This window comes from Tursiops truncatus, chromosome 13 (genome assembly GCF_011762595.2).
Source record: "Tursiops truncatus isolate mTurTru1 chromosome 13, mTurTru1.mat.Y, whole genome shotgun sequence".
Taxonomy (NCBI): domain Eukaryota; kingdom Metazoa; phylum Chordata; class Mammalia; order Artiodactyla; family Delphinidae; genus Tursiops; species Tursiops truncatus.
In genome coordinates, this window is record NC_047046.1 from 22,711,150 (window position 1) to 22,726,607 (window position 15,458).

The 15,458-nt window shown below is 38.7% G+C and overlaps 1 protein-coding gene across 3 annotated transcripts in view; it reads left to right on the forward strand.

Annotated features, from left to right (window-relative positions):
• Positions 1-13,691, forward strand: part of MTMR3 (myotubularin related protein 3) — a 160,227-nt gene extending 146,536 nt beyond the window's left edge. For 2 of the 3 annotated variants that reach the window (XR_012325251.1, XM_019950195.3), the window contains one exon: positions 196-634. Coding sequence is in view for 2 of the 3 variants with exons in the window: in XM_019950195.3 (XP_019805754.1) it covers positions 196-309 (114 nt within the window). In the remaining variant the exon portion in view is untranslated. Of the gene's footprint in view, positions 1-195; positions 635-10,522 lie in introns of those variants that run through there. The other variant, XM_073790287.1, reaches the window with a different exon arrangement.
• The last annotated feature ends 1,767 nt before the right edge of the window (positions 13,692-15,458 follow it).

A 15,458-nucleotide genomic window follows, 5' to 3' on the forward strand; every position in this document is an offset into this window, starting at 1 on the left:
CTGGGGATCTGTGGGAACTTGCAGCAAGTCGGCAGAGGGGTTCCTAGGGAAGTAATGTATAAACTAAGGCCTGAGGAATGAAGAGGGAAAGAGACAAGAAGCTAATTCATTGAGCATGTACTGTGTGCTAAGACACTTTCGTCATTTCATTTAGTCCAGACAACAACCCTTTGTATTATTATTCCCATTTTACAGATGAATAAACTGAGGCTCAGAAAGGTGAAGAGCCCTATCCAAGGTCACTCAGCTAACATGTGGCAGAATGAGGACTTGAACTCTAGTCTGCATGATTCAAAAGCCAGGCAGTGAGGAGGCTGCTGTCAGTCATGGCAAGAAGTGGTGGTGGCATCATTGGATACAGAGGTAGATGTGCAGGCCCAAGAAGGACCCTGAAGAGAGAACTAACAGGATTCAGTGAGCACTGTTGAGGCAAAGGAGGAGGAGGAACCAGACTCCAGGTTTCTGCCTGGATCACCTGGATGGACAGTGATCCAACCAGTTGGATCATTTACTAAAATGGAGAATGGGGAGGAGTAGGTTTAGGGGGAAAAATCATCTAAATTTGATATTCTACTTCAGTTAAAAAAAAAAAAAGATTGGTTGATTAAATGAAAATAAAACAGGGATAATTCCATTCTAGAAACTCCCTTTCTTCATGCCTCCTCAATCCCAGTGTTTTCTACACTCACTTGTTGCCCCTTCCTTCTAGTTTTCTAAAGCACCCCAATTCCTTTCTGATCCGTGGGCACTCTAATAACCAAACCCCAAGCAGATCAGAACTGGGAGGACCACCAAGAGAACGCTGTCCTTGGCCACACCATCTGCTCCCTCAGCAGTGGCCCTCTGGCCACCCCATGCTTTGTCCAGGTCTCCTGACACTCCCTCCTCTGCAGAGGCTCTCTGCCAGAGGAGGAGCTGCTCCTATGCTTGAGCTTCTCAGGGTAGAGTTCCCCCCCGCCGACCCCCGCATCCTCCTAGTACCTAGAACATTTGGTGTGTGCACAGCCTCTGCAGTCACACAGGGCCCCGTACTCAGAAGGACCTTGCCCTCGGTTTAATGCACTTCTATTGCAGTTTTGAAATTCCTACTATGTTTAACAAGAGGCCTCATTTTCATTTTGGACTGGGCCTTGCAAATTCTGTAGCTGGTCCTGTCCATGTGTCTGCATTGTCATGGTGCAAAACACTGAGTGGTAGCCTTTCCCATCTGTGGGGATGAACCTCTTTTCCATCTAGGAAGACCCACTGTTTTAAATCAGAGGGAAATAAAGCAAAAAAGAGCCCACTTTGTTTCTGTGAAATACAGTTTTATGTGCAGTTTTATGTTTCTTCATGGGTAATAACTTAGGAGGGAACCTTGGGAATAGAATACAGAAGTAACGAATTATGGGCCATTAACTGTGGTTAATTGTTTCTTTATAGCTTAGAGTGGAGGCACGTTTGGATTGCTTTGGCACTCACAGTTATAGGTAGGGAAGGCGGTCTACTTAAATATAACCTAAGGGGACTTCCCTGGTGGTCCAGTGGTTAAGAATCTGCCTTCCAATGCAGGGGACGTAGGTTCGATCCCTGGTCGGGGAACTAATATTCCACACGCTGCGGGGCAACTAAGCCCGTGTGCCGCGACTACTGAGCATGTGAGCCACAACTAGAGAGGCCCATGAGCCACAACAACAGAGCCTTGTGCCACAACTAGAGAGAAGCTTGCACGCCGCAACTAAGACCCGACACAGCCAAAAATAAAATAAAAATAAATAAATAAATAAAACCTAGGGCCCCTCAGGAGGTGGAGGGAGAGGCAGCTGAATGATGACCCCAACCTTGCTTCCGAAGCCAAAACTGCCATCAAGGCCTCACCTCCAGTTAAAGTATTTCTCTCACAAGCCTCATTACTGAGCATCTATGGACCCCTTACCTGAGATCCTCTCAGCTCTGCAGGTGTGGAGGTGGTCTACATGCTGTCTGGGCATCCTGCTGCAGTAGCCTTTGGGGTGTAACTCATACTTGTCCCCAGTTAGTTGGTGTCATCTGCCACTCAGGCTCCAAACAGCTGCAGAAGATCCTTGCTCACTTTAGTAAACACCTGTTTTAAAAAAAAAATTGAACTCAAAAAATGTTTGGACTCCTTGCTAAAGAAAGGTGCAGAAATGCTCCTCCGGCTATCGTCATAGGCTTTCCCATCCTAACGAGCTAATGGATGAAGCACTCAGACCGCTGAATGAGAAGTCGTCCAGTGTCGTTCACCTACAGTAGTAACACCAAAGACTTCAAGCACAGCACACAGAAAATAAAATCCATCCCCAATTCCTTTTCTCAGAGACATAGCCAATATCAATCCAAACTGTTGAAGGCTTTTTGGAATGTACTAGGTCATCCCATTTACACTGTTGAGCTGATCATATAATTCAGCTGTCCTGCCCTGATCATATAATTCAGTCAAGGAGGTCAGAAGCTTGACTGACCTCCTTTGATTCACAAAATACAACCCAGATTCCTTGGTCTGACTGACATCAGCTGGCCTACCAGGCATACTCAGCTATTCTTGACCCCATGGACTTTCTCCCCTTAACTCTTCTCACCTGTTTCCTCTCCCTCAACTTTCACATTTCTGTTATTGAGTGCCTGTCCTTGCTAGGTCTGGGGGACACAAAAGGAGGAAAACAGGCACAGTCCCTAGCCTGGGCTTTCAGTCTAGTGAATCCATGAATTATGCAAACCTTCATAGCAAACGGTGAGGAGGACTGTGAAGGAAAGTGGTGGGGCTCTGAGCGCCCCATCAGGGGTTTGGTCTAGTTTGGGCATCAGGAAAGGTTTCCTTGAGCAGTGTGATTTCTGTGGAAAGAGAGAGGTGGTAACTAGGCACCAACCAGGGTGCAGGGAGGCTGTGAGGAGGGCACACTCAAGGCCAGGTCAGCAGGGCAGTGGTCTCGGAAGCAAGGCCCTTTAGAGGGAAGCATTGAAAGGCCAGTGGGGCTGGTGTGCAGGGGGTACAGGGGGATGTGAGCTCGGGTCAGATAAGCTGAGCCTGAGGTTGAAGAGTAAGGTCTTTGTCCTCAGAGCCGCGGGAAGCCTCTGAAGGATTTTCAGTAGGGGGAACACCAGAGCTGTGTTTTGAAGAGCCTTCTGGAGGAGGTACAGGGCCATCATGCTCTGGGTGAGAAGGGAGCAGCAGTGCAATAAAGAAAAGTGTCTGGGCTGCAGAGAGGGGAGAAGCACATAGGAAGGGCAACAGTGTCACCTGCTGAGGGTATGTGTGTCCCGGGGAAGTCGGGGGGTTAGTTCTGAAGAAGGCTCTCCAAATGTCGTGCTCAGAGGGAAGTGTGGCCTGGGGTTGGACGTGTGAGCATCGAGGCAGAGCGATGTAACGGAACAAGTGGATGGGAAGGAGCTCCGCCCGAGAGAGAACAGGCGGCCAAGGACTGAGCTAAAAGGCCAGGGAGAAGAAATGAGCTGCCAAAGGGGGCAGGAAGGAAAAGAAAAAGGAAAACAAAGGCAACATGGTGCCAAACAATAGGGAAGAAAGTATTTCAGGAAGCACCAGCCCTGAAGGATAAATAAAAGACAGCCCCACTGAGAGAAGGGGAAAAGAAGGGTAGAGAGAAGAAGAAGCTCACAGTCCAGAAGGCAGAGCCCTGAGTTCTGGCAGCTGGAGCTCGGATGCAGGCGGAACTGGAAGGGGGAGAGGAGGCGTGAAGGCAGGTGGATCAAAAGGGCCTCAGTAAGGAGTTTGGACACAATCCTGAGGGTCAGCGGAGAGTTTGGTTTTGCCTGCCTTTTTCATTAGAAACAAAACGCATGCTCCTTGTAAATAAAACAAGACGACCACCCGCCACCAAAACAAACTCTAGCAACAAAGAAATGTATATGTTAACAAGTGAAAGTTCCTCTGCCAAATCCCCCCTCCTCAGCTAGCACATTGGTGTTATCATTCCAGACCTCTTCCTGCCACTCACAAACTTCATTAGTTTTGTGAAAACAGGATTATACTACCTATAATTTCTGCAACTTCCCTTACTGAATTAGCAGTAATCTTGAATTTCCTTCTGGGTGATTACACGCAGATGTGCCCACCGGTTTGAATGGCTGTATGGTCCTCCACAGCCCAGATATACTTGTATCCTAGGATGCTGATTTATTTTCTTGAACCTAAAATGGCTACTGAGATGCCTAAGGAGAGGAGTATTTCCTAGGGGACTAAGTCCCAGTCTGGTTCTGCCATTAAGTACCTAGCTCTGGGGAGGGCACAGCCCCTACTGGGCCTCAGTTTCCTCATCCACTGTGTGCCAGGCACTATTATCTCATAAAACACGAGTGTTAATATTTCTCATCGATGAAGGGCTTTACGTAGAGGAATGTAATGATCAGATTTGTGCTTCATAAAGATCACTCGGGCTGCAGTATGAAAAATTATTTGCTCTTTCTTCTCATCCATATTTGTAAAAAAAAAAACCTTACCAATCTTTCAAGGTCTAGTTCAGATTTTCCCTCTTCCAGAAGTTCCCTCTCCATCATGCCCTACCTCCTCTTAATTGGAATTCTCCTCTACCTGGTTCTCCCCCTAAAACATAAAACCCCTTGAAATTGAGAATCATATTTTTCATCCTCACATGCTCCACAGGAATAGGTCTATATGAGGACTTAATAAATCTCTGTAGAATTGTCCATGCACTAAAAAAATCATTTTGGTGGGACAAAAGAAGGAATAAATGAGCCACTCAATACTTGTTTGGGACTCAAGCCTTCGTTTGATAAAGAGTTTATCCACAAGCCTCAAGATGTGTATGATTAAGCACTGCAGGAGGTATTTTCCTGGCTCTGAAAGGTTCTGACCTGCCCTGCCTGGAGTGCTGATATTAAATAAGACTGTCTGGGAAAGAGGCACTAAGGCCAGCCTGGTTTATGGTCACAGGGCTTTAATAATATCCTGCAACTCTGAAGCCTGAGAGCTTCTTTTTCACCTTGTACAATACATTGAGAGCTTTGCCTTCACTGGACTATTGCTATATAGGAATGAGTGACAGTGACTTGCTTTTTCTTTTCTTTTGAAAGTTTTGCCCATTAAATACATTTTTCTTAGATCCATGCAGTTTAGAATTATGGAAATAAAAAGCTTATATTGAACACCTAGTCTGTGCTTGAAGATCAGTTCTTCTGTTTCATAATTTAAAATAACTCAGTATAAAAACAGAAATAAACAAACAGGACCTAATCAAATTTACAAGCTTTTGCACACCAAAGGAAAACCATAAACAAAACGAAAAGACAACCCAATGAATGGAAGAAAATATTTGCAAATGAAGCAACCAACAAGGGATTAATCTGCAAAATACACAAACAGCTCATGCAGCTCAATATCAAAAAAACAAACAACCCAATCAAAAAATGGGCAGAAGATCTAAATAGAGATTTCTCCAAAGAAGACATACAGATGGCCAAGAGGCACATGAAAAGATGCTCAACATCGCTAATTATTAGAGAAATGCAAATCAAAATTATAATGAGGTACCACCTCACACTAGTCAGAATGGCCATGATTTAAAAGTCTACAAATAAGAAATGCTGGAGAGGGTGTAGAGAAAAGGGAACTCTCTTACACTGTTGGTGGGAATGTAAACTGGTACAGCCACTATAGAGAACAGTATGACGGTTCCTTAAAAAATTGAAAAGAGTTGCCATATGATCTAGCAGTCCCACTCCTGGGCGTATATCTGAAGAAAAACGTAACTCGAAAAGATACATGCACTCCAATGTTCATTGCAGCAGTATGTACAATAGCCAATACATGGAAGCAACCTAAATGTCCATCAACAGAGGAATGGATAAAGAAGATGTACATATATACAATGGAATATTACTCAGCCATAAGAAAGAGTGAAATGCCATTTGCAGCAACGTGGATGAACCTAGAGATTATTATACTAAGTGAAGTCAGACAGAGAAAGACAAATATCCTATGATATCACTTATGCGTGGGATCTAAAAAAATGATACAAATGAACTTATTTACAAAACAGAAACGTATTCACAGACTTCAAAAACAAACTTATGGTTACCAAAGGGGAAAGGTGGGGAGAGGAATAAATTAGGAGTTTGGGATTAACATATACACACTATTATATGTAAAATAATCAACAAGGACCTATTGTATAGCACAGGGAACTCTACTCAATAATGTGTAATAACCTGTATGGGAAAAGAATCTGAAAAAGAATGGATATATGCATAGCTGAATCACTTTGTACACCTGAAACTAACACAACATTGTAAATCAGCTATACTCTAATATAAAATAAAAAGTAAATTTAAAAAATAACTTATAGATAAAAAGTCATTTACACAAAATATCTTATCATCTAAGGAAAGGCTGGAAATTTTCTGTGACTTCTAGAGAGTCTATAACCAAGAACAATAAGCCCAAGTAATCCAGAGATTTCTGGATTTAATTTAAAAAAGAATTTCACTGGGTGTAAGTTAAAAATTATTCTGAAAACAGGTACCTGTCTCCGGGAGTGTGGTGGGGTCAGGTATTCACTGAGAAGGACCACAAGAAAAACTCTGGAGTGATAGTCATATTTTACAATTCTATATGGGAAACACATGTGAACATATTTGTCAGAACTAACCAAATGCTGTACTTACAATTTGTCCACTTCACTGTACATGAATTTTTTTAAATGAAAGCAGCCTTTGTCTTCTAGAGAGCTCATTCTTCTGACAGGACTTATTTTTTTTAAGATAATTTTTTTTTTAGAGCAGTTTTTTCTTTTGTTTTTAATTAATTTATTTATTTTTGGCTGCATTGGGTCTTCGTTGCTGTATGCTGGCTTTTTCTAGTTGCAGTGAGTGGGGGCGACTCTTCCTTGCAGTGCACGGGCTTCTCATTGTGGTGGCTTCTCTTGTTGTGGAGCACAGGCTCTAGGTGCGCGGGCTTCAGTAGTTGTGGTGCGTCGGCTCAGTAGTTGTGGTGTGTGGTCTCCAGGGCGCGTGGGCTCAGTAGTTGTGGCTCGTCGGCTCTAGAGCACAGGCTCAATAGTTGTGGCTTACAGGTTTAGCTGCTCTGCAGCCTGTGGGATCTTCCTGGACCAGGTATCGAACCCATGTTCCCTGCATTGGCAGGTGGATTCTTACCCACTGTGCCACCAGGGAAGTCCCTAGAGCAGTTTTAGGTTCACAGCAAAATTGAGAAGAACTGACAGAGATTTCCCATATGTTCCCTACCCCCACATATGCTCAGCCTGCCCCATTATCAACATCACTCACTAGAGTAGTACATTTGTTATAACTGATGAACCTACATTGACATATCATAATTGCCCAAAGTCTGTGGTTTACATTAGGGTTTACTTTTGGTTTTGTATATTCTGTGGGTTTGGGTAAATATATAATAACATACCAGGATTGTAGTAGCATACAGAACAGTTTCACCATGCTAAAAATCCTCTGTGCTTTGCCTATTCATCCTTCCCTCCCCTCTAACCTCTGGCAACCACTAATCTTTTTACTATCTCCATAGCTTTGCGTTTTCCAGAATGTCATACTGTTGGAATCATACCATATGTAGCCTTTTCAGACTGGCTTCTTTCACTTAGTAATATGCATTTAAGTTTCCTTCATTTTTTTTTTCATGGCTTGAAATGCATTTCTTTTTAGTGCTGAAAAATAATCCATTGTCTGCAGGTACCACAGTTCATTTATCCATTCATCTACTGAAGGGCATCTTGGTTGCTTCCAAGTTTTGTCAATTATGAATAAAGCTGCTACAAACATACATGTGCAGGTTTTTATGTGGACATAGTTTTCAGTTCCTTTGGGTAAACCATATACAAAGTTTACCTGAAAAAAAAAACAACCCTCTACACAAACATTAAATTCTAGTTAAACGTATGCATGCTGAAGCATTGAGGAGTGTAGTGTATTTATGTCTGCAACTTACTTTGAATTGCATAAAAAATCATTTATGGATGGATAGAGGGATGGATAGACATATATGATAAAGCAATATAGTAAAATGTAAATTGTAAAATCTAGATGATGAGTATATTGGTTTTTACCATAAAATTCTTTCAACTCTCTTGTATGTTTGAAATTTTTCATTAAAAAATGTTGGAAAAAATTGTTCCGAAGCGTATGTCTTACGCTCATATTAGATGCATCTCAGAAAGTCAACCAGTACCTACAGTCATCTGGCTGTACCCAGCAGCTCTAAACTATAACTAAAGACACACTAAGAAGGCAAAAGAGTGCCATGTCAAGGTCCTTAAGGCAGTCCTGCCTCTGGAAAGGACAGTGATGTGAACTGGTGTGAGACAGCTGAGGTTACTAAGTCACTAACCAAGGTGCTTCCTATACAGTCATAGGGGTGACCTGTGAGTTGAGAGATGAAACGAAAACTAATTCTTGCAGCAACTTATGATGATAATTATGCTAAGAGGGTGGATAATGATCAAAGTCAGCCCCTGTCATGCTCATGTGTTCTATTGTTAACATCTACCTGCTTGCTGGAATATAGCCTCCACTACAGAGAGGACAAGGGCCAAGAGGAAGAGAAGTCCTCATCTCCAAACTTATTGGCCCTGGAAAATGTAGGGGAGGCAGGGGTAGAACTGTGGAAAATGAGAGAGATACTAAGGAATCTGTGTAATAAAATAGCTAACATGAACCCCATTCTAAACTTGAATATTACATTTCTCTTCTAGCAACATGCTAAAAAGGCAGCAAAGGAGGGTGGGTCAGAGCAGCAGTTCCCAAAGTATAATATGGGGTACTCTAGGGTCTCTGAGACTTCCAGAGAATCATGAGGTTAAAACTATTTTTATAAGTTTCATTTGTCTTTTCATTTGCCTTCTCCTGTAAGTGTACAGTAGAGTTTCCAAAGGCTGCATAACATGATATTTTAACACATTAAATGCAGAAGCAGGTTTGAGAATCCAGCTGTCTTTTTTCCAGCTGTCTTATTTTAGTCAGACGTTAAAGAAATTTGCAAAAATGTAAAACAATGCCACTCCTCTAATTTTTTGTTTTAGAAAATAGTTATTTTTCATAAAGACATTATGTATGTTAATGTGTAGTAAGTTTTTTTTATTTAAAAATGAGTTAATACCTTAAAGTTTCACAATTTCAATTTCTAATATAAAATTTGATAGATATAACTCACTTATAAACAAAGGCTCTTTGGAGGTCCTTTTTATTTAAAGTTTTACTGATGTATAATTTACATACAGTACACAAATCTTAAACATTCAGCTCAGTTCATTTTTACATATGTATACACCATGTAACCTCCACCACATTCAAGTTATAGGCCATTTCCATCATCATGGAAGGACTCACCAATCCACCAGAGGTCACCATTATTCTGATTTCTGTCATCATAGATTAGTTTTGCTTGTTCTTAACTTCATATGAATGGAATCTTAATATGTATACTTTTGTGCCTGGCTTTTTTCTCTCAGCATAGCGTTCTTGAGATTCATACATGTCATTCTGTGTATTAATAGTCTGTTCATTTTTATTATTGCCAGTAATATTCCATTGTACAACTATATATCACATATTGTTTTCTTTTCCTGTTGACAGACATTAGGATTTTGTCCAGTTTTAGACTATTATGAATAAAGCTGCTATGAACATTCTCGTACAAGTCTTTGGTGGCCATATGAATTAATTTTTCTTGAGCATATGCCTGGATGTGGAATTGTTGGGTTCCACAGTAGGTCTATGTTTGGCTTTATTAGAAGCTGCCAAATCATAATGGATGAGAATTTCAGTTACTCCACATCCTCAGCAACACTTGATAATGAAAGTTTAAAATTTTTTTATCCATTCTGCTAATTGTGTTATTATGGTTTTAATTTGCATTTCTTTGATATTATTCTGAGTTCCTTTTAATACATTAATTGGTCATTTGAATATCCTCTTTCATGAAATGCTTGTTCAAATCTTTTGTTCGTTTTAAAAAGATAAATACTATATCACTTATATGTGGAATCCAAAAAATGATACAAATGAACTTCTTTACAAAACAGAAATAGACTCGCAGACATAGAAAACAAACTTATGGTTACCAAAGGGGATAGCAAGGGGTGGGGAGAGATAAATTAGGAGTTTGGGATTAACAGATACACATTACTATATATAAAATAGATAAACAACAAGGACCTACTGTACAGCATAGCGAAGATTAATCAATATCTTAAAATAACCTATAATGGGAAAGAATCTAAAAAAGGATATATGTGTGTATATGTATATATGTATGTATACATACATACACACACACACAGATAACTGAATCACTTTGCTGTATACCTGAAATACAACAATGTAAATTAACTATACTTCAATTTTAAAAAAACCTTAAAAAAAACCTCTACCTCAAACCCTAAAGAAAAAAAAAAGATGAATAGGAAAAAAAATTATCTTTAGCTTATTGATTTGTAGAAGTTCTTTGTATATTCTGTATATGAATTCTTTATCATTCTATAGCTGGCCTATTTACTTTTTTTTTTTTTTTTTTGCGCAGTATGCGGGCCTCTCTCACTGTTGTGGCCTCTCCCGTTGCGGAGGAGCACAGGCTCTGGATGCGCAGGCTCAGCAGCCATGGCTCACGGGCCTAGCCGCTCCGCGGCATGTGGGATCTTCCCAGACCGGGGCATGAACCTGTGTCCCCTGCATCGGCAGGCAGACTCTCAACCACTGCGCCACCAGGGAAGCCCCTATTTACTTTCTTAATGATGCGTTTTGATGATCAGATGTTCTAATTTAAGTCAAATTTATCAATCTCTCTTATTTGGTTTAGTGTATTTTGTGATCTGATTAAAAACTTTATTTACCACAATACCAGGAAAATATTCTCCTATGCTTTTATTTGGAAGTTTGATTGTTTTAGCTTTTGATTTTAGGTCTATGATATACTTAACAAATTTTTGTGTTTGAGTTAAAGGTCAGGCTTTACTTTTCTCCATACACACAATTAGTTGTTCCAAAATCATTCCCCCACGTAATTACAGTGGCACCTTTGATGTAAATCAAGAAAACATACATCTGTGGGTCTATTTACGGATTCTTTGTTCTGTTCCAGTGGTATATTTATCTATCCTTGCTCCAAAAGTACTCTGTGTTAATTACGGTAGTTTTGTAGTAAATGTTGAAATATGCTGGTTAAGTCTTCCAACTTTGAGAACCAGTCATTTTTTTATTAAAAATTTTTTTCTTTATCAAGATTTCTTAGATATTCTAGGGCCTTTGTATGTCCGTATACATTTTGGCTCAGTCATTTTTTCAGAATATAAGAGGGTCCTGAGACCAAAAACTCTGAGAGCTGCTAACTGAAAGTATGGGCTCAAATGCTGGAAGCCCAGGATCAAATCTCAGTTTTTGCCATCTATTAGTTGTGGGAACTTGGCAAAGAATTTAATTTTTCCATGTCTCTGTTTCCTCATCTGTAAGTTGGGACAACAATAGTATCTATAACATAGGGTTGTGTCCATCAAATGTTAAACATTATGCGAATGTTTTGTGTTTGTTAAATGGGGCAGGTACACTGAATTTTTTTTAAAAAGAGTATGAAGTCAAAGAAAAAACCTAAAGAACCAGAAGGAAATACGTAACCTTTTGACAATCTCAGTGTACTTAGAATCCAGTCGTATCAGCTTCATATAAAAATAAAAATATACAAAACAACTGTACAAAATCTATGGGATGCAGCAAAAGCAGTTCTTGGAGGTAAGTTCATAGTGATACAGGCCTTCCTCAAAAAAACCAAGAAAAATCTCAAATAAACAACCTAACCTACCACCTAAAAGAATTAGAAAAAGAAGAACAAACAAAACCTAAAGTCAGCAGAAGAAAGGAAATAGTAAAGATCAGAGAGAAATAAATAAAAGAGATTAAAAAGCAACAGAAAAATCAATAAAACCAAGAGCTGGTTCTTCAAAAGGGTAAACAAAATTGACAAACCTCTGGGTAGGCTCACCAAGAAGAAAAGAGAGGACCCAAATAAAATAAGAAATGAAAGAGGAGAAATAATAAAGAATACTATAGACATAAAAAAAAATAAGAGAATACTATGAACAATTATATGCCAACAAATTGGACAACCTAGAAGAAATGGACAAGTTTCTAGAAACATACAGCCCACCGAAACTGAATCAAGAAACAGAAAATTTGAATAGACTGATCACTAGAAGTGAAATAGAATCTGTAATTTAAAAAAACAAAAACAAAAAAACAAACTCCCTACAAACAAAAGTCCAGGACCAGATGGCTTCACTGGGGAATTCTTCCAAACATATGAATAAGAACTTATACTGATCCTTCTCAAGCTCTTCCAAAAGACTGAAGAGGAGGGAATACTCCCAAAGTCATTCTATGAAGCCACTATCACCCTGATACCAAAACCAGACAAACACCAAAAAAGAAAATTACAGGCCAATATCAGCAAATCTGTATCTGTATTGATGACTATATTAATCTATTATCTATGAATATATTGATCTATAGCTATATACTGATATCTATATTTGATAAATATAGATGCAAAAATTCTCAACAAAATATTAGTAAACGGAATCTGACAACACATGAAAAAGGATCATACACCACAATCAAGTTGGATTCATCCCAGGGTCACAAGGATGGTAAAACATACACAAATCAATCTATGTGATACACCACATCAACAAAAGAGAAAACAAAAACCACATGGTGATCTCAACAGATACAGGAAAAGCATTTGATAAAATTTAACATCCATTATGATAAAAACTCTTACCAAAGTGGGTATAGAGGGAACATAACATGATGAAAGCTATTTATGACAAACCCATAGCCAACATAAAACTCAATGGTAAAAAGCTGAAAGAAAGCCTTCCCACTAAAATTTGGAACAAGACAAGGATGCCCACTCTCACCACTTCTTTTCAACATGGTATTGGAAGTCCTAGCCACAGCAACCAGACAAGAAAAAGAAATAAAAGGTATCCAAATTGGAAGAGAAGAGGTAAAATTGTCTTATATGCAGATGACATGATAGTATATATAGGAAACCATACAGACTCCACACAAAAACTACTAAAACTGATTAAAAAAAAATTCAGCAAGGTAGCAGAATACAAGATTAACATACAGAAACCTGTTGCATTTCTTTACACTAACAATGCAATATCAGAAAGTAAAAAAAAAAAAAAAAAAAAAAAAAAATCACGTTTAAAATCACATCAAAAAAACCCCAAAAAACAAAAAACTTAGGAATAAACCTGATCAAGGAAGTGAAAGACTTATATGCCAAGAACGATAAAACACTGATAATGGAAACTGAAGATGATTCAAATAAATGGAAAGATATCCCATGCTCTTGGATTGGAAGAATTAATATTGTTAAAATGGCCATACCACCAAAAACAACCTACAGATTTAACATGATCCCTATCAAATTACCCATGACATTCTTCACAGAATGTGAAAATCCTAAAATTTATATGGAACCATAAAAGACCCAGAATTGCCAAAGCAGTCCTGAGGAAACAGAACAAAGCGAAGGCATAACCCTCCCAGACTTCAGACAATACTACAAAGCTACAGTAATCAAAACTGCATGGTACTGGCACAAAAACAGACACACGGATCAATGGAACAGAATAGAGAGCCTGGAAATAAACGCACACACCTATGGTCAATTGATCTTCAACAAATGAGGCAAGAATACACAATGGAGAAAAGACAATCTCTTCAGCAAGTGGTGTTGGGCTAGCTGGACAGCCACATGTAAATCAATGAAGTTAGAACACACCCTGACACCATACACAAAAATAAACTCAAAATGTCTTAAAGACTTAAATATAAGACAAGACACCATAAAACTTCTAGAAGAGAACAAACGAAAAACACTCTCTGATGTAAATCATATAAATGTTTTCTTAGGTCAGTCTCCCAAGGCAATAGAAATACAAGCAAAACTAAACAAATGGGACCTAATCAAATTTATAAGCTTTTGCACAGCAAAGGAAACCATAAACAAAATGAAAAGACAACCTACGAATTGGGAGAAAATATTTGCAAATGATGTGACCAATAAGGGCTTAATTTCCAAAATATACAAACAGCTCATGCAGCTCAATAACAAAAAAACAAACAACCCAATCAAAAAAATGGGCAGAAGACCTAAATAAACATTTCTCCAAAGAAGACATACAGATGGCCAACAGGCACAGGAAAAAATGCTCATCATCACTAATTATTAGAGAAATGCACATCAAAACTACAATGAGGTACTACCTCACACTGGTCATGGCCATCATTAAAAAGTCTACAAAAAAGAAATGCTGGAGAGGGTGTAAAGAAAAGGGAACTCTCTTACCCCATTGGTGGGAATGTAAACTGGTGCAGCCACTATGGAGAACAGTATGGAGGTTCCTTAAAAAACTAAAAATAGAGTTGCCATATGATCCATCAATTCCACTCTTGGGCATATACCCAGACAAAACTAATTCGAAAAGATACCCGTATGTTCACAGCAGCACTATTTACAATAGCCAAGACATGGAAACAACCTAAATGACCAAAGACAGATGAATGGAAAAAGAAGATGTGGTATATATGTATAATGGAATACTACTCAGCCATAAAAAAGAATGAAATAAAGCCATCTGCAGCAACATGGATGGACCTAGAGATTATCATACTAAGTGAAGTAAGTCAGACAAAGACAAATACCATATGATATCACTTATATGTGGAATCTAAAATACAACACAAATGAACATATCTATGAAACAGAAACAGACTCACAGACATAGAGAACAGACTATTTGTGGTTGTTGAGCGGGGGATGAGGGAGAGAAGTATTGGGAGTTTGGGATTAGCAGATGCAAACTATTATATATAGGATGGATAAACAACAAGGGCCTACTGTATAGCACAGGGAACTATATTCAATATCCTGTAATAAAGCATAATGAAAAAGAATATATGTGTATAACTGAGTTACTTTGCTGTACAGCAGAAATTAACACAACACTGTAAATCAACTGTACTTCAATAAAAGTTTTTTAAAAAATAATAAATAACAGAAGGCAATGTGGGAAATTCACATATACGTGGAAATCACACAACACACTCCAAAATAACCAATAGGTCAAAGAAGAAATCACAAGGAAAATTAGGAAATACTTTGAGATAAATGAAAACAAGAACACAATGTATCAAAAGTTATAATGCAGCTAAAGCTTAGAGAGAAATTTATAGCTATAAATGCTATATTAAAAAAGAAAGACCTCAAATTAATTACCTAACTGCAAACCTTAAGAAACTAAAAAAAAAAAAAGATGTGCAAACTAAACCTATAGGAAACAGAAGGAAGGAAACAATACACACTCAAGCAGAAATAAATGAAGTAGAGAACAGAAAAACAATAGAAAAATCAATGAAATAAAAAGTAGATTCTTTGAAAAGATCAACAA